We start from the raw sequence: 20,941 nt of genomic DNA, 5'->3' as shown, positions 1-20,941 counted from the left end.
AAAAAAAAAAATTACTGGCTTTCCTCATTTGTTGGTGTTTGATTCATGCCAAGATGAAATGTACTAGAGATGAGTCCAACCATAAACCAGACTCAGTGAGTTTCTTTGGTGCTCTCTTCACTAGGCAACCGGTGTGTTAAATATAGAGAGATATTCCTCAGTACCACAGAGATGTCTGCTGTTGACTTCCTTTAAATAATATTTTTACATTTTTTTCCCATTGATATTGAGCTCTGATGTCATCTGAGAACATCAATTCACATTCTAATTACTTCAAGAGGTATTTTTTCATTATATGAGTTTTACTCAAAATACCTTCAAAACTATGGTCTTCTATTTCTTTGAGGCTCAGATTTCTCATATTACTAATAAAATGACAGATGATGCTTGTCCTATTGCTAATGATTATCATTCATCTGATCACATGTTTCATTGTGAAATCTCAATTTCATGCCAGATACACTTTTGCAAGGGGGCTTGAGGTCTCAGACTTCAGTTCCCATGAAAGTTCCTATATAAGTTCCTATATAGGTGATGGAGTAAAATTACCTTTAACCACCTACAAGAAACTAGTGAATAAACTTAAGAGGATAAAATGCTAATTTGAGAGTTAATTTATTACTCATTCTCCATAATATTATTTGCTTAGAGGAATTCCCACATAGCAGTCTGTACAGGAATATAAGACCTTCCTAAGGACATTCAGTAAGAAAGAACAACAATACTCCTCAGAATGCAGCACATTAGGAGCTGCTTCTCACACTTGACTTTGAGCAAAAGTGATTGGCACAAAACTGTCACATAATAAATCGAATCACAACTGAACTCTAATTGAACCAAAGTATATGTAAATATAGAGAAGTTTTACCAATGCTCAGACCCCAAACAGTCCATGCCTGGAATCCTACATTATTCTCTTCATCTTTCTGGTAGTTTTTCAATGGAATATTAATGTCACAGTGCAGAGGGCCCATGAGACATCTCTAGGGCTAGATCCACCACTTTCTAAGCAACCCCACAGCCTATTCTCCTATCCACCCATGCACTGTAGCTAGGATGACAAAGTTGGGACAGTTCTTATTCAGTGTCCCATTCTGTAGAAGGGAATTTCCTGCCTGAGGAAACAACCTTTAAAGTCTGTGCTGCTCTCAATCTAAGCTTCTTATTACTTACCCTCAGGAGACAGATTCATTATTAGGAAACACAGCTCTAATCATTACCAGGATAAAATGAAGTAATTGAGTTACATTGCATGGTCTTGTCTTACCCTTACCATTCTCAGCTTAGGCAATGACACAGTCTTTGGCCCAAATTGCCAGTTTAGGGATAAGGCATTTGCAAACGATATTCCAAGTCAGTATTCTGTCTACTTTTGAAACCTAAGACTCTACCGATGGCAATATGAATTATGGCTTTGGAAGAACTGGGTACACCAAATTAATGTTTTGGGCATTAGAGAATTCAGTAAAAACTACACATAGATTCTCACCATTATTTTTTAAATATATATATATATTTTTAGGTGTCGATGGATATATTTATTTATTTATTTATTTATATGTGGTGCTGAGAATCGAACCCAGTGCCTCACCCATGCCAGGCAAGCACTTTACCACTGGCTACAACCCCAGCCTGGATTCTCTCCATTATTTTTACCAGGTAAATTTAAAAATTTAAATTCCTTTGGGCTATAACAGAGAATTTATCTATTTTGAAATTATAGATTTCAACTATTGAATTAGCAAACAATGAATTTTTTTTTTTTTTACAAATATTAATGAATTTCCCAATTTCCCTCTTTTGCTAGTGCTGGAAGTAATGATCTCCTCGGTAATTTTTAAATACTATAATCTCTTTATGTGAAGTAAAAAAAAAAAATCACAAAATTATACTGTGGATATTTATATGTCTCCCCAGTAGACTGCTACTAAATTCTGGTAAATATGGTTTAAAAATCATTCAGTTTGACAGGTATGGTTTTCCCATCAAGGACTTGAAAAGCACTGTTGTTCCTCCTGAAGTGCCAAGAGCCCAGAGCACCGCAAGGCCAAGTGTCCCTCCCCACAACCTCTGAGAGTAATAAAAAATTGAGGTCCTACCTCTGTGACTGGTGAGTTCTCTGGAAGCAGAAGGCAGGGGTGTGTAGTGGTGCATCTCAGGAGAGGCAGAGGCAGCAAGGTCCCCACTGGAAGCCTGCATGATAAAAATAAATGTCAATAGGAAGCAGCATCCCATGCAAAACACCCTTGTTAACCAAACATGTCCCTTGGGATCTGCATTTATCCACAGAGACTCTTCTTAGGAAGCAAGAGTGGTCTTTGTTGACATACAATTCTGCTAAGTATAGGGTAGGGTACAAAGCTTAGAGGGCCTCAGCACTGGTGAAATGTCACCATGACAAGAGGCTGGTTTCTTTGTTGGGATGAACTGAAAGGAGGAAGAGGAGGAAAAGGAGAGGCTGAAGGCAGGAAATAGTAGACTTAGATCTTTTTATCACAGGTCTTCTCCCAGTAATTCCCACAAAGCAAGTGCAGTCGGTGAGCAGATTTCTATGGAAACCAGTGCAGAGGCTAAGTTTGCCCCCCGGGTGGACGAGGAAAAGCAGGGCTGGTATACATGGCCCCGTGGCATGGAGGCAGAGGAAGTGGAAGATATAAAACTCTGCAGCGTGAAATCACCATAGGGAAGGACATAAATTGTTACAGGCTGTGCAACTTGGCTTCTGGCTAAGTTTAATGACAGCACTGAGAAATCCATCTGAGACCTGGGTTTGGGATACAGGTTCAGCATAACCTATCCAAAATGCTTTGGACTAGAATATTTTGGATTTCTGATTTTTAAAAATATTTTTGAATATTTGTATATATACAATGAGATATCTTGGCAATGAGATCCAAGTCGGAATACAAAATTCATTTATGTTTCCTATATACCCTATGCACACATTGAAGATAATTTTATACAACATTTTAAATATGCCTACATTTTGACTGCAACTTATCACCGGAGGTCAGGTGTGGAATTTTCCACTTGTGATGTCATGTCAGTACTAAAAAAAAAGTTTTGGATTTGGGAATGTGTTTGATTTTGAATTTGGGGGTTAGGGATGTTCAACTTATATAACAGTTATCAACAAAATATTGTTATTCTAAAGCCTAAAAGAAAATGACCTGAAGTGCATCTTGGATGATGCTTTGTATTGTATATAATAGCTCCTTGACCATAGAACTGATACAGTATGGTCGTGACTATTAACTCTCTCCCTTCTGAACATCACATCCTTGTGGGTTAAAGTATGAAGACAGTTAGCTGTGGGATTGGCTGTCATACACTTCAGTTGACCAGCGTGTCACCTTCAGAATATAGCTGCCTGTAACAACAAACAACCATTGCAACTCTTAACTGAGATTTCTAAATCAAATGCAACTTTTTTTTCTTAATATCTAAAAAAGAACATCTGCTAGGATCAAAATCCTAAGCTTACAACCTTTCCAAGCTCCATGAAAAAGTAAATTTCATTAATGCTATATTTTTCTTTCCGGAATAGGAAATGCATTCTATGGGATATATTTGCCCTGCTAGAAGCAGGTCTTTTCTCCAAAGAGATTACCTACATTATGGGAATCAAAACTAAGTAGGAGATTATACCTACTTGCTAGAAAAATCCTTTAAACTTCATTTCTGACATTTGAGATGTTTGATTAAGCAGCTTTCGGTAGAGACTTATAGAAAGAGTTCTGAATGGAGTGAAACCAGAAGCTATGTCCCTGGGTAGGAACAGCTTTAGGCAACATTTCTTCACACCAGCTCAAAGACAAATATAAGGCAAATATATGGTGTTTAAAGCTTGATCCAAGGGTGTTGGATCCAGAAAGGCAAAAGCTAGGTTACCAACAATAACGTTTTAAAAAGTGCATAAGAGTTGTTATATACTACATCACTAGACATTTAGGATGATGCAAGAATGTGAAAGGGTCAGAAATGGGATTAAAATTAAAGTTAAAATACTGTAATCACCACTTGTCTCTGGGATTCCAGATCTTCTGTAATTGCAACATGATTAATGAAATACAATGACATGCTCTAAATACTATGGTACTTATTTAATGCCTGGGGCAGGATATACGGGGTCCTGCAACGGAGACCATCCTTACCTAGATATACATACTTCCTCTATAACAGGCTCTAACTTTTTGTCCATGCTCTACCTCATTATTGAAAGGAAAAAAAAAAATCCTAATATCCAAAATAAATTTTAAGTTGCTCTTTTATGGTATTCTTTAATACTTTTAATCTCTATGTGGGCTGTTGACAACTTGATGACAGCTTTTCCTAAAATTAGTGGAGGAAATCCTACCTCTAAATAAATACCTTGGACTGTGCAAAACATTAGAATTCTGTTACCAAGAGGAAAAAAAATAGCTATTTAGTTTTATTTCCAATTGTCAACAGGTCAGAAATGGTGTGGCTTGGGTTGTGTGGTCATCATTCTATGCCCAGCACTTAATTCCTCTTTGGCTTAGTGTCCATTTATAAGCTCAAGTCATGGAAAAGAATTCAGGAAAAGAATAATTCTGCAAGCAATGCTTTCTGGTGGAACTTTCATGACTCAATGTTTAGAAAAACAACTACAAATCAGTTCCAACCACCAACTCTTTGACCTGGCTTTTATCAAAATGAATCCTATTCACTCATTTCAATAGTGATGTTCACACTGGTTTTCTGAATCTTATGCTTAGAAGCACGATTCAAAAAGGCAAAATTATCATATGAAAGAAGTGGACAAGAATGTGTCTTAAATTTGCACACTGTCTGCCAAAGCATAAAGAGTTGACTTTGCAACCGAAGCAGTATACCTACAGTATATTGAGATAATAAAAACATAAGTAGAAAAGTTGACATGATGTTTTCTTTTACCTGGACTAAGAAGAGATGCCTAAAATGAGAATAAGAAAATTTGGGCAGCTCTGAATCTTCAGGACTATAAAGGTTCTCAAATCTTTGAATCCTTGCCAATTTTCCTAACTGCCTATTGGCAGGGATTTGTATTTTTACATTTTACTTTTATCTCCTGTTAGAAGATATTTGCCACATCTACAGTAAAATACTAGTATCCAGGATACATAAAGAACGTCCCTAAGCCAATAAAAATAGGGGAAAAAAATGGACAAAGGAAATGTCAGGGATTTCAAAGAAGAGAAAACCTGAACAGATAATAAACATAGAATTTGATCAAATTTGCCAGCACTAAAGGCAATGAGAATTAAAACAGGATACGGTTTTTCCACTGATCCTATTGGCCAAGTTTTAAGTCCCATAATAACAAGTGCTAGTGAGAATGAAAGAAAATGAAACTGTCCCTCTCATCCCTTGCCAGTAGGAATGTTCACTACTTTGGAGGGTAGTTTAGCTGCATCTAATAAAACTGAAAACTGGTGCACTGATTCCACTTAACATACACTATGGAAAATTTCACACAGGTCTGCAAGTTTATAATGTTTACTGAAGCATCATTGGTAACAGGGAAAAGAAGTGGAAATAACTTAAATGTCAATAAGGAAAAAGGATAGATAAAATGTTGTATATTCATATGGCAGAATAGTATTTACCACTTAAGAGCAATAACTTGATATATCTATATTGAAATATATAATCTCATTTTGAAGAGGTCTAAAATTTATAAAGAGTAAAAATGCAAAATTTATAGAGTAAAAAAAGCATCAGTCATTATTTATCAAGTATATCTTACATAATTTTAAGTTTCCAAATGATAAATTCAGTATAATATTATTTATGTAAATATGAAGTTCTTTGATTTTGTACATGTATGAAAACATCCCAAAATTATAAAACATAGACACTAAATTCATGTAAATGATTGGGCAGGGTAACAAGACTGGGGCTAATGGGATGTGGAGGAGTTTCATTTCTATATATGATGGTTTCTGGTTTTATTCACTTAAAGAATATTCTTGAAACAATTACATCAAAATGTTAGAAACTACAAATTTGATATGGTAGCTGCGTGTGTTCATTTAAAAAAAAACTCTATTAAGTTTCTCATTTAATTTAACAGCATGAAGAGAAGTCTCTTTGTATTAAGATGACATTACTACTTCCCCAGGTACCAGATACCATTACCTAGATGACCTTCACCTAGATCTTCTTCCACAGCAAGTTTTTCTCATCTTTCTTGAGTTTTGTTCACAACCTGCCCATTGCTTTAGCTTATACTTCTGAGCTCATAATTTTTAATCTTCCCTATGTTTTCAAAATTCCTTGAAATATGAAATTTGAAAACACAATAACTCCATTTTTCCTCAGATGCATGCATTCCTATGGTAACACGAACCCATACTGACAGCAGATTTCCTCCAACCATTGTCTAGTAGTTGCGTAACATAGACTGATCTATGATTGGGATCTCTGGTTGGATTTTTTAGATGAAATACCCTATTTCTGCTTCTCCTTGAGCTGCTGATTGTGACATATAAGATGGAACAAAGCTGAGGATGATAAATGTGTGTCCCCTCGGTGCCAGGCTTGAAGTAGCCCTCCTGCCTCACAAGCCCTCCTGCTGAAGATCTGTCAAGGCGTACTGACAGCGTCTTCATTCTTCTCCTGTTCACAGTGGAAGATATACACTGAATTGAAGAGTTACTAATACTTTCTTTAGTCTCACATCAATAATAGTAATAGTCCCTAATAGACTGCGCTCTGCAATTTCCATAATGCAGGAAGGACGGGAGAACTTTTGGCAACCTCACTGGGAAGGATTCTGTGAAAACACAGGATGCTCTAAGAGAGACTTGCAAAGTGAGCATGTCACCGGCGATTACAGAAAACAAATGTCTTCAGATAAGTGCATGCAATTCCAAGCCCTTCCCAGCCCTTCCCAACGGGTGCACACAATGAAAACTGCAGTCCAGAGGATGTTGTGTGGACATCATGGATGTGCTGAAGGAACATGATATAGACCATGGGAGGAGAGATTTGGCAGGCTTCAAAACAAGAAGGGGGCAGCTACAAAGTTGTTTAATAGCCATAAATCTCCCACTATTTTTCACAAAATACCATCTAAGACCACAGCTCCACAACTCATTCCCCATCACTCAGCTCAAGTGGAGCGCTTTGGCACGCTCACTCACCCTTAAATCATATGCCGCATGAAGTGATCCCGGGTCTGGGAAATTTGTCAGCCTCTTTCAAGTAAAAGCAATCTTCACTTTTCATCACAGTTCATTCCCTGAAACCATGGTATAAAGCTGACTCTTCTGAAAACATTTATTTTTCTCTCATAAGGAAAAGCATCACTCATTATTTATCAAGTATTTAGTAACTACCTACTAAATGCCAGACCTCATGCTGAAAAATATCATGAAAAATAAAAGAAGGACCTTGGCTGCATTCTTGATGCATCAAAAAAAAAAAAAAAAAAGTCACACCAGAATCAATAATTGTTATGAAGAGTCACCAACCTCATCTTCTGAATGAGTCTCATCCTCTGAATTCACACAGAACATTGCCCCTGCCCCTGGTTATGACACCTGAACACCTGTCACAGTAATCATGCTCTTACTTGTTTCTCATTCACAATAGTGGAGAATTTTCTAAATTAACTACGTGAACTTTCTGAAATAAACTCTACTATTAACACTCACACCCAATTTACTACCAGAAAGAGGGAGAGGAAGTCAATGCCTGATGATGGAAGGAATAAAACATTTTAAAGTCAAAGATAAAACGATACACTCATTATTCTAATTCAACCTAAAGCAATGAGCCAACTTTTCAGAATAGGAGGATAAAGACTTGCCATCGCCTGCAGGATTGGGTGAGGGAAGCTAAGAGCCAGCCTGAGGGCTGAGGCTTCCTGCCCAGCTCACAGATGAAGGCTCCAGGCCTTGAGTGTGAAGCAAGATGGAAAGTGCCAATGGCAGATAGATTGGGCTGGGAATGACAGACAGACTTGGAAGCAGGAACAGACATCTTGTCCAGGGACAGAAGCCAAGAAATTGGGAGGGGGAAAGAGGCAAAGTAGAAATGAGGGTAAATTCATAACCAAGAGGCCCAGGAGGGCAGAAGGAAGAGCCCAGTCCAAGCTGAATGTTTAATCCATCCTCTTACATAGAATTGAAAACTTGGGACTCTATGGGCTAAGCTGATTGAGGACGGTGAAGAGGAAGAGAAGTCAGAAGTCAGTCAGAGATGCAGCAGGTTGTGCCAAAGGCCTGTCTGGCATAAGAAAGCCTTTTGAAGGCAACAGCCTGAAGTTTTTCATTTGTTTTTGTCTGATCTACAGGGGACCCAACTCTTCCAGTGCCCAAATGGGCAACCAGCTCAGAGTTAGTAGTTCACAAATATTTATGTAAGGCCAGGAGACAGGAAGAAAGAGGGGGAGGAAGGAAAAGAAACAGGAAAGGAAAAAGAAAAGAAAGATTGTGGTTTGGGCATTCAGTGGGCTATTACTTAATCAATCGTGTGCTGTGAGAGAAGTAAAAGAACTACATCCTGGGAAGCGGCTTCCAAAATGTACTTAGCAGATACTTATATAACAGGAAAAAAATTAAAAGAGTCTCTATATTGGGCATTACGTAATTATCAAATTTTCTTAGGTAAACAAATAAAACTATAACTATGAAGGCAAGCAAAAAATGTGCAAAACTGTTTCTTACATAATTTTAAGTGAACATAGTAAATATTAAAAACACATTATTGTGATTTTTAATCATATAAAATTTGCAATCCACTGAAGTTAAACAAAGGTAAAAAGATGTTTGATAGGAATGTTAGATTAGGGTTTTTTTTTTTAACTTCATGTAGTATGTCCCTGCTTCTTACGATTTAAAATATGAAACATTATAATTGTACTTATATAACAGGGCTGATAGGAAACAACACACTTTCCCTCAAGGACCTCTCCAGTCTCTCTCATCAGAAGCTGAGGAGAGTTGGAAGGAGAGAGAAACATTAGGAGTCAAGGAGAAAAGAAAAGGAAACAGGAAAGAAAGGAGACAAAGTAGGAGACTGGAGTTAGTATCTCCTGAATATGTGCTAAGTGCTAATGGTTTTCTAATGTAAAAGAGACGTTCAGTTCTAAAACTCTGTGAATAGAGACCAAGTCAGCCTGACCCTGAAGCCCAAGGTGCTTCCCCAGCGCCCCGTCCTCTCTGCATCAGAGCCCCCAGGATCTCATAATTGCCCTCTCCTGGCATTACTCTACTCTGCCTTACAATACTGTCAGCTGGGCTCCTCTGGTCCCTCATCAGAACTGTAGACTTCAAGATTTTAGGGGCTAAATCCTAAATTAACAGTGAATACCTAATAGCATCTAGCAAAGCAACTTCTGAAAGTAATGGGAAAAGTCTGTCAATAAGAAGAAATCTACCCATTACACAGGTAATTTTAATAAAGGCAGAACACTCCATTCAGAAACAATCTCATGTGTGTAGGAGATTGATATATACACACATACACACACACACGCACACACACAAACCAGGGATTAAACTCAGCAGTGCTTAACCACTGAGCAACATGCCCACTTAATTTTTTTTTTTTCAGTTTTTAATTCTGAAACAGGATCTTGCTAAGTTGTTTAAGACCTTGCTAAGTTACTGAGTCTGGCTTTGAACTTGGGATCCTCTACCCTCAGCCTCCCTAGCTGCTAGGATTAACAGGCGTGCGCCACCGTGCCCAGCTAGAAACAATCATCTTTATCCAAAGATGTATGATGAAGCACGAATCAATATTGCTGCTAATTAATTTCCACTGAGGATTTAGTTTGGATAATATGTTCAAACATAGAACATAATCAGAATGTAATATATTATAACCTCCAAGCAATCTGCATGTGTGCATCACATTTCTTGAACATTAATTAACATGCAGGCATTTGACATACACTGCCTCATTTAGCCCTCTCAATGATCTTATAATGCAAGCACCGTTACAATTACCATTTCACAGATAAGATGACTGAGATTTAGAGAGAGGTCATATAACTTATCCAACAGTACCAAGTATGTGAAAAATTTGGAATTCAGAATGACACAATTTGATTTCATAGCTTGAATTCCAACCATTCTACGATAAATATGATGCTCAAATAAACCCAGCAAAGAAAACTCTTATGGATTTATTTAGTATCCATATAAAGGAAGGCAATATGTTTGTAGAGAGAGATGATTCCATTCATGTTAAGATTCAATGTGTTTTGTGTTCTGGTATATAACAAAACTGTCCACCTATTTATTAATAAATAAAATAATGAGCTATGTAATGTAGACATAAGTGCTTTTGATATCTTTGGTTTGGGGGTTCATATAACTGGAATGTGCTAGAATCAACATGTAATTGCTCAAAATATCCAATGATTAACTTTTCAGGAATTTTGTAAGCCAGTTTTTAAACACAGACACCACTTAAAATTAAGCTGTATATGCTCAGAATTGAATAAATTATGTTAAAAGCAAAATAACATACACAAAAACTTATCACTAGTTTTTTTTACAAAAATTCACTATTATTTATGCTTTGAGTCTTTGGTACCTATATGGTGGAAATACTATAAAATGATATACTCTCTCTCCCCAACACTTCATTGATATCACTGTGATAGCTTCACATCAGTCACTGTGGAGTATCTGCAGCAGAAATTAGAAAATTATACAATAATTAGGTCTTGATTTATTGGTTTGTTTATTTTCTATATTTAAGAAAGTAATGGAGAAGCCTGGCCAGTGCAAGCCTGTATGTAATACCAGCTATGCAGGAAGACCACAAGTTCAAGGCAGCCTGGGAAACTCAGTGAGAACTTGTCCAAGATTAAACAAATAAGTAAATGAATGAAGGACTTCAGGTTGTAGCTCAGTGGTAGATTGCTTACCTAGCATGCAATCTGGATCTAATCTCCAACACCACAAAGCAAAAAAAATTAAAAATAGTAATGAAAAAAAATATTAATGATGCAGACTTAGCTGAATAGGATGTTGTATCTATCGCCATTAATTGTGAATAGCACAGAAAAATTGAGAAAATATTTTTCCAGTACTCAAAAACTATTATTAGCTGACTGAAGCAGTTGTTTGTAGTATTGACAAATAAGTGAAGCTCTGATGTACTCATTAAGATAAAGGAAAAAATATCAACCTGAATTGCTATTAGAATTACATTTGTTCATCAATTATACTGTAACTATAGATATAAGTTGAAGAGTTTGGCCAAAGTCACTGTAGTAGCTGTAAGCATACTACAGTGATGTAGCCATATCAATGTTTATAGCAGCTCAATTCATAATAGCTAAACTATGAAACCAACCTGGGTGCCCTTCAACCGATGAATGAATAAAGAAATTGTGGTACATATGCACAATGGAATATTACTCGGCCTTAAAGAAGAATGAAATTATGGCATTTGCTGGTAAATGGATGAAACTAGAGAATATCATGCTAAGCAAAATAAGCTAATTCCAAAGAAACAAAAGCCAAGTGTTTTCTCTGATCTAGAGATGTTAATTTACAATAAGGGAGGTGGGAATAGAGGTACTCTGGATTAGACAGAGGGTAGTGAAGGCAGGGATGAGGGTATAGGGGGTAGGAATGATAGTAAATGAATTGAACATTATTACTCTTTGTGCATATATGATACATGACCTGTGTAATACTACATTGTGTACAACCAGAAGAATGAGAAGTTATACTCCATTTATGTGTTACGGGTCTAAATGCATCCTACTGTCATGTATAACTAATTAGAATAAAAAAAAAATTAAAGTAGCTTCAAGAATTAAATGGTTGTATAGACGTTATAATACAGTATTATATATTTGACTTTTGTCAATTCTATTCTACATATTTTTTATAGAATAAAAATTACAATAAATTTATGTGCTAATATTATGTATGCATATTCTCCCCATCCCCAGGCCCTGACTGCCAAATATTTACCAGCACACTTACACCACTACATATGACCCTGGTCAAGTAACATGTGACACATGTTTGGAGCCATGGAGAAAAGGGCCAAGAATGGAGAGGATGGTAAGAAAAACTCCCTAGGCTTCCTTGTCCACAACTTGAACTTGGTCTTCCCTCTTCTCTGCTCTGATGCCTTACTGACCAAGATTTGCAGCAGGGGCCCTCTGGCTGTGTGATGGGCTATAGACTTAGATTCTTAAAGCCTCACCTTTTTTTGGCTGTAAAATGTAATGATAATAGGAGTTGGGAGGAGGAGGGTGGCTGAAGTTAGCTAACCCTCAATGAGAGTTTACCTTGGATCTTGGACTGTATTAACCAATTTCCAAGTACTAATTTATTCAATCCTCACAACACCACCACAAAGGAGTTATAGTCCCCAATTTGGTTTCATAGATGGGGAAACAGAGGGTTGGTAAATTTAAGAAATCTGACAGATCTCACTTAGGTTCTTGGGTCACTGGTACATGGCACAATTGGGCCACGAATTCAGACAATGTGCTGCCAGTGGCCACTGACTTCACTACTGAGATGCTCTATTTCTTCTCTTCCCAATAAAGGTCAAGGTTAAATAAAATAAGAAACAATGGTCTTAACCAGTGCTCATTACACAGTGCATATGATTTTTCTCTGTACTTTGGTCTAATTTTGTATAGCACTTTATCTCTTCAATTAGACTTTGAATTTTTCAGGATGTAGACTCAAGCTGTATAGCTTCCCACCATTCAGAGAAAACCACAGCACGGACATGCACACACTTTGTAATTAAGTGTTTATGACATGTATGGACTTCGCTTATCACTTGTTGAGCACAAGAGCACTAAGATCCTTTGGAGAGCAAAAGTGGTGATATCTGTAACCCTGTCATAATCAGGATTCATGCAGATTCACTGTGTGATTTTGTCTTCAGTAAAGAGCTACATATGGAGTTTCTCATCTGGATTTGTAGGACTGTCTTAGAAATAATATTATGTCATGGTAGTCCTAGAGGCTTGATTTATTTTGGCTTAAAAGAAGGAACTTGCCTCATGTGTCTCTCTTCCTCTCACAGCGGTTTTTTTTTTTTTTTTTTTTTTTTTTATTCTAAAGGGCTGCAGGTCAAGTTCTATCCTTGGAACCAAAGTAGTTTTCCAAAATGAGGTGAAGCCAGCTCTGTCAAGCTGGGCCAGATCTGCTGTCATTGCCTTTCCCAAATACATCAGACCCTCTGCTTGTAAAAATAAATTGATATCAATGCAAGAAATTTATTAGGAGATGACAGCCTGGTTCATAATGGAAATATGGAGAAAACATCATCCTTCAAAACTGACAGTTTATCCATCATGCCTCAGATTCCTGAGATATAAGCAGATACTGTCACACACAATCCACGGAGGACATGTCTTCTTGGATTTCCTTATGACAGGAAACACTGAAATAATCCAGAAGAAGGGAAAGACTCGCGCTGCCCTTAATGTGCTCAGCCATAAATTTTTAACATTAGCAGAAGAAACATGTGGCCAAGGCAATGAATGATGGGAAAGTCGGGAGGCCTGGAATTCTCAGAGGCCTCTTCTTTTCTCTTGGGGGTGATGAACTGGGACAGGGGTCAGAGAGGGTTACTGCACTGCTGTGAGGGACATCAATACCCTGTTATGTGTAAGCAGAGCCAACAGGTGGCAGAACACTACTGTGTTCACACCACGGCTGGCCCCGCTTGAGGTTTGGGGACCAGGTCATCTATCCCCACTAACTCTCCAACTGTGCCTCTTCTGCAAAGCTTGTTATTTGCAGTGATGAACTTAGGACAATTTAGGAGGCCATTTTAGTTAGGAATAAGTATAAGAATATCTGTGGGGTCACAAGAGGTCTGATCTTAGCAGACTTAATGAGGCGACCAGCCCAACCTTGTATGAAATAATTGTGCATGGTATTAAAAACCGTTTTGGAAAATATAATTGTGGCAGTAGATTGGAACAAAACAAACATGGTATTAAAGGAGAGAAAAATATTCATGGCCAAATTTATGGGGCCTTAAAATATTTATGTTCCAAACTTGCATTCTTTGGAGGTTTGCTGAGTGTTGCTAGAGCTAGGGAACTTTTTTTTTAATGAGATACATGCATACCTTTCCAATTTACAGATCTTTCACAGTGAAAATAGAAAGTCATAAATGTGAATCGGAAACCTAAACAAGGTGAGGGCAGCCCTAATGGCCTCATATTCTTCATTCACTCATTATATGAGAAAAAATAAAGCCAGGGGAAATCCCATTTAAATGTGAATAATGTGAAAGGAATCTTTGATGTCAGTTTCTATCTATATGATCAAGGTATAGAGACCATCAGCATAATATGACAACCCAAATAAACCTGGGTTTTGTTCATGTTTGCTGTGTTACATGGGATAGGATATGTGCGTTATGGGGTTACTTAAACACAGAGTCAAATACTGGATTTTGATTCATTTCTTTAAATAAATCCCAAGGAACAAGGGGCTGGAGAATAAATTACATGCTGATCAAGTCCTTGTTCGTAGGTACCAGTATTTGAAAAACCACAAATGGGTCTAAGAATTCTTAGAATCCTCCTTTAAATGCTCTCAATCTCTGAAAAAAAGGCAAATGAACTTCTAATTGTTCACATTTGTTTTGGCCATTCTTCCCGATTCCGCTGTCTCAAATAAGACCTGAAACTCTGTTGACTTTACATGTCCAAATTAAATATATCTGTGTTTTCCTTTTGCTTTCTATATAAGTGCATGCCAGCATGACTTAACATTCATCCAGAGTTTATTTCAATATTAGTGGAAAACAAGCCATTTTTCAGTTTAATGAATAGCATCAGTGTCTGCCTTTTAACCAAAAATGTGACCTTAAACTTGATGGATCTCACCAGAAGGCATATTTTCAAATTATTTTTCTATTGGAGGTTATGAATATCATTTCCCAAATTATTGTGACAGCTGTACCCGCATCACAGACACGACGGCTTAGAAACGAAACTCAGATGGAGCGAAATGGGAGTTTCTTTGGTGAAACAGGGAAAAGGGGAAATGGAAAAGAAAGTTCAGACCCTGTGGGAGGGGGAACCTACCTCTTTTGAGGCTCGTGGTGCAACAAAATCAGAGTCAGGTAAAAGCAGCTGGAATTCTCATACATTAATGTTCCTCCAATTTTTGTTTTTAAATCATGCTAAGTCAGGGAGGTAAAGGCTGAGCGTCACTGATTCAAAAAAAAAAAGAAAAGAAAAGAAAAAGCCTCCAAGAGGACATCTGATATTGCTTCCTTATTAAGGATTATGGAGTGTAATTGATGTGCCTGGTTCCTGGCCAATTCCAACTTTTGGAGAATGCCGCTTAATGTGCGGACATTATTTTTGGACTACTGAACGCCAGAAAATAATGAGCTGGCATTCAGCTTTGGTGAATAAGACCCTGAATTTTCATCTAAAAGCAGTTTTGAGTTATTGCTGTAGATAAGGTGTAACTGTGCAAGGGAATTTTATCCATGTTTCTCCCATGAATCATAAATGAGGAAAAAAAATTACAGTCTAAATTGCACTTAAAAGGAATAAAGTCTTTTCATGTCATACATGATTTATCAAAATGATCTCATTTTAAGGGTACTGTGGTGTATCTTGATTAATCACATTAGGAAGTGTGATGAATGGCCTCTTTAATGGTAACACAGGATTTATTGGCAACATCCCGACTTGAACCAGAAGGGTAAGAAGTAAAATATACAATAGATAGCTAATGCAGATAGGGTGTCAGTAATGCTCTGACTTGGTTTAAAATTCTACCAGGAGCCTGAGTCTCAGGACATTCTGAAACCACCAGGCAGTGCAAGGGAGGCAAGTTTCTCACGTGAACTTGGGTACCACTGAGAACCCAGCCTAACCCTTCCCTCCTAACTTGTTGCAAGACACGAAAAAAAAAAAAATCACTCAGTTGGACCGTGAAAAGGTGTCTGTGAAGTCTGGAGGAACCTCACAGATTCCTGGTAGGAAGAGGGGATGCTGCCTTTTGAGATCAGCGCTCCTTGCCCTTTCGCCCTATTTCAATATCCTCTTTACATTTCGCTTTAATATCCTAAATGCCTTTTTTTCCCCTAAGCCTGCTCCCACTAATTTCCTCTAAGGCTGACAGATCAGAGGCTTGCCTCGAACTGTTCCTTTAGAGCTCAGGAGCCCTCCTCATAATCCCGCTGCTTGTCCGCAATTAATCCTTCCAGTTGCCACATTATTAACACCACCACCCACAGACAGAGGAAGCTCCCACCCACTGGACACTGGCTCCCACCGAAGCTTCAAAGGTGCCAATCACACCCTGTCAGAAAGGTGCCTGCTGTCAGCATCCAAGGTTTCCATCCTCCCCGCTGATCAAACATTCTTCCCCAGAAGATTAATTCAGAGTCTCCGCCCATTTCCTCCCATATCCTCTTTCCCTTTTCGGTTTACCCAACGATCCATCTTTGCCTCCAAAAGGGAAGCCACGGATAATAGAAGCCCTTTCAAAACAAAAGCTGGGCAAAGGCAAATTTAAATCCCAGCTGTTATCAACTTTTTTTTAAAACCCATTTAAACATCTTAAGGCACTAAGGATTAGGGCCTGGCCTGAAATGCCATTCTTTGATCAAAGACCCCAAGACTTTACACAAACATAATCACAAGGCAATGGATGCGGCTCTGAAGGCTGAATTGATTTGTTGGGCTGCAGAGTGTGAGATGGCAGAGAAGGCACACACTAGCATCTCTAACTGCCAACGTGTACGTCCGCCAGGCCAACTGACTCCAAAATTTTATATGTTTTCCCTTCCTATGTCTTCACTGGCGCAGTCACTTGGAGATTCAGACAGCTGTGAGGACAGGGAGTAGGAAGAAGAGAATGAGGAGAGCAAGATGCTCAGTGTGGTCTTTCATCCCTGGTGGGGCAGGGGTAGGGCGGGGTGGGGGGGGGAGAGCTGCAGGGAGATGAGACAAAGCAGCTCCACTCTCCCTAGTACAGACCAAAGGTGACTGCAGAGAGGGGCCCGGGTTTCCACTGGCCACTTCTACTGGAATCTTCTCCAGTTCTGGAGTAACTGTACTTACTCATCTGTGTGAAAGGGGTTTTGGGAAAAGCCAGAAGGGTTTTTTTCCTGAAGGTAAGTGAATAGCAGCAGTGTGGCTCACTAGTCAGGTCCACCACCAGCCATCTCAGTCTTTCAAGACCAGATACCAGGACTGACTCAAAGAAATACTTAACACAAAGGCTGAAGGGACCATCAATGGTCATGCACATGAAGGCGTCTTGATAAAGAGAAGGCCAATCAGTTAGGTTCTTGAGGATTTTAAGGGTTTATATGTGGGGGGGCGTGGAATTAGTTTGCTACTCACATAATAGAGTGTTAGAAAATAAAATTAAAGAAATACATAACTAAGAACTATTGATTGGATGCTATGGGGACCATTTACCACATTTTTAGGATAGTTTGTAGAAGGCCCCTTTTTGAACAATTTGAGAGGGGAAAAGACCCAACTTTTCCTTTTAATTGTATGTAATAAAATTTAATTCAAAGTACTTTAGGGAAATAAATGGAGAGGGAGAAGTTTTAATGAGTCCAAGACTATACAGTTTCAGGTATGGTTGGATCTGGGTACTCAAATTTATTATCAGGAGTTTCTCTCTCTCAGCTTTGTTTCTTTGTTAATTCTTTAATGTGGTGACTTCCAGAAGTTCCAGATTATTGTGTTACTATCATCAAAGAGCCTTCTCTTTCCTGAAATGTTCTAGCAAAGTCTAGGAACCCATGGCCTGGTCTGAGTTATAGGCCCATCCCTGAAAGAGTCTCCCTATCAAGGAAAAAGAATGTTCTGTCCAGTTGATCCTGGGTCCTATGTCTACACCTAGTGCCAGGAGAGTAGCTGGTACCCCAAGGATCCTGCTGACCAAGACAACAGGGTAACAATTTCCCAGGGGTACATGTATCTACTCTAAGGCCCAGTGGAGTGGACACTAAAGAGACCCAAAGAGAAAATTCCCTTTATTAGCAGACAACAATTTGTATCAGACTTTGGGAGCCCCTAGCTCCATCCCAGACATCCTGACTCTCAGCACCATCTCTGGAGCCACGGTGAACCTGCTATTCAACAGCCCAGTCCCAAGTCTACATCCACATCAACAAAGAGTCTCCATATCCAGAAAAATCCCCCCCCCCAAAATTCTTGTGAGTATCTTACACTTTTCAGACTCTTAGCTGGGACCCAAACAGCTCTAGCATACAATTACGTTTTTAATAAGCTTGGGTATCACAGAAGATTAAAAATAGTAACAGGTGTCCAAAGAGAGCAACAAGAGTGGTGACAGGCAAGGACAGCTGCTGGGGTCACAGTGCAACATGGAAAAGAGAAAGAACAAAATAAGAACGAAACCAGCAGACATCACAATAGACCTTTGGAATGCCCACGCCCAGCCCACCTCCACACGCGTGTCAACAGGAGAAAGTGAGACCCAGTTTCATGTTTCTTGCACAAGTCAGGAATTACATAGTATTTTTAGTTATTAACGAGCCTGCATTGAGCGGTGACTGGCGTCCGTCCCTGAGGGAGACTGCATTTGCCATTTCGACTGCACATGGGACTGATAACACCACAAGAGAACAGGTGACCAGTTCCAAGGAACAGAACGAGCCACTCCTCTGGGAACAACATCCTAAGAAGTTCTGATCGTGATCTACGTGAACCTCAGATGTCTGGGGAAATGAATTCTAACGTCTCTTGTTTTCCAAAGGCACTTTCCTGCCACTCAGCCACTCAGCCCCTCTTCTTCCTCTCAAGTCTATTTCCAAAAGAGATGCCAAGAATGTTTGCCTTAACAAAACCAAAACCCCAGCTTCGTTACTGTCTTCGTAGACGAGGACCATGTGTCCTGGGCAGTTTAAGGGATTCCCTGAAGATCTGTGTCACGTGAGTGAGGATGTCAAAATGGGATCCCAGCAGATTCAGGGCTGGCTGTGACACCTGAGGTTTATATCTCCATAGAGGCCCAAAGGAGGTAGGCAAGCGTCTCCGCTTAGCAACTCAACACCTGCTACGGCAACCCAAGTGGGAGAGGAACAAATGTCATCAGGCTGCTGAAACCCTCCTGGACCTGAGCTGCCCCCTGGGCTATCTACAGGAATATGGCAAATCTGAAGAACCAGGCAGCATGGATGCTGAGGTCTACTATCCTGGAAGGACCGTGGTCTGCCAGTGTGCGTATGCATGCACTTGAGGCGAGGTTATAAAACCACCAAGTGCCAGACTTAACTTTTGTAAAGTTAATGTCAATCCCTAGTTTGTGAACTTTTCTAGATAAGCTTTTATCTAGACTTTTATCTTTGACTTTTCTAGGTAAGGACCCTACATTATGAAACACGAATTTTTCACAATACTCATGCTTTTATTAGTACAAGATCCACAGAGAAAGCCAAATGGAGTCAAGAAAAATGGTGGAAAGTGATTTAATGAAAAATTGTGTGGAGAAATAGTCCCCAAAACACCTTTTTTCCTTTATTTTGTTCTTTTTTCAAACTTATCCAACAATCATTCACAAAGCAGTTCTCAAAAGAGGCCTTTGTAGATTTGTGTTATATTATCAATAATTGCTGACATCACAGATTGCATATAGCCAACATACTTGTGTAAAGCTATTTCCCTGAGAGATTCCAGATCCACACAGATGCACGCTATAAGACAAGTGACCAAATATCAGCTTCAGGAAGTCTTGTGCCCTGAGCAACGTTTCCAACCATTCTAGCCACCTTACTGTCTGTGAGACAGGAGGAAAATGCAAACTCAACTGAAAGCTATTTATTTCCTAAAGAAACACTACCACGTGGCCCTGAAATCTTCAATTCCTCAAACACATTATGGTTTGGAAGGGCTCAAATAAGGCACAGACCATCTCGCTGCAGTGAATCCCTAGGAGGGTATATGGAGTGCTTAGGACAGTCTCAAGACCAAAAATTAAGAAAGATAGACAGGCAGTGGGGAGAGAAGACAGGAGGGGACAAGAGGAGAGGAAGATGTTTGGAGTTATTTTTCAAAAGATTTCCCATCCACAAAACTATTTTCTGACATTCTCCCTGACCCCATCAACTGTATTTTGTACCAGTAATAACACAGAAGGTCCCCAGATGTACTGTGAGCATGGCCTCCTCTTGCCCACCCATAGGATTCCCAGGTTCTGAAAGGTCAACATGGCCCTGGAAACCAGGTCTGCCTTCTGCTGCTGGGTTTATCCTGCAAGTGCACATTCACAACCAGGGCACAGAGGGGCTGAAAGAGGCACAGGTGCAAGAAAGACCATCAAGACATACCATCTGGGTGGTCACAAAGGATCAAAAACTAAAGGACCCGAGAAAGGTTCCCTGGGGAATTGAGCCTTCTCTTTGGCTGGTATGAAGGAAATTCCACTGTGTTTTCTAAAATCAGCCCTATTTCTTCTCCTCCCCTCCTTTACCAGAGAATCACTGTAGATGTTAGTCCATGGGGTGAATTTGCTCTAGAGGGGGCTCAATTCCTGGCCCAGCCCCATAATATCCTACCTAAAATGATTATCCTTATATAATCCTTCTTTTAAAATCAGAAATCTACTGACACGGTGGTACAGCCCTGATATCTCTGTGATTTAAGAGGTTGAAGCAGGAGGATTACAAGTTTAAGGCCAGACTGGGCAACTTAGTGAGACCATTTTTAAAAAGTCAAACAAAAATTAAAAAGGCAAAAGATGTGGCTCAGTGGTAGAGTGTCCCTGGGTATGAGAAAGAGAGGGGAGGAAAGAAAAAAAATTAAAATCAGAAATCCAGTTACATTTCTCCTCTGCTTGAAACAATAAGGTACATTTTGGGGATGAGCAGAAAGCTCCAAACATGGCCAAGATGGCCCTTTGCCCTGGCCCTTGATTCCTCTCATGCCCATCTCCTGCTTTGTCCCCCACCCCACCCCTCCCCTGCCTGCCAGCAC

At 39.2% G+C, this 20,941-nt stretch overlaps 1 protein-coding gene across 1 annotated transcript in view; it reads right to left on the bottom strand.

Annotated features, from left to right (window-relative positions):
- The window catches only part of LRMDA (leucine rich melanocyte differentiation associated), a 1,037,232-nt gene that overhangs the window by 199,231 nt on the left and 817,060 nt on the right, over positions 1 to 20,941 (bottom strand). The window contains exon 6 of the mRNA XM_081267524.1: positions 2,100 to 2,193. Coding sequence (XP_081123650.1) covers positions 2,100 to 2,193 — 94 coding nt within the window. The remainder of the gene's footprint in view (positions 1 to 2,099; positions 2,194 to 20,941) is intronic.

Source organism: Spermophilus citellus, assembly GCF_964194105.1.
Source record: "Spermophilus citellus genome assembly, chromosome: 15".
Classification (NCBI taxonomy): domain Eukaryota; kingdom Metazoa; phylum Chordata; class Mammalia; order Rodentia; family Sciuridae; genus Spermophilus; species Spermophilus citellus.
The sequence above is the reverse complement of the archived record's forward strand: the minus strand, read 5'-3'. Positions and strand labels throughout refer to the sequence as shown.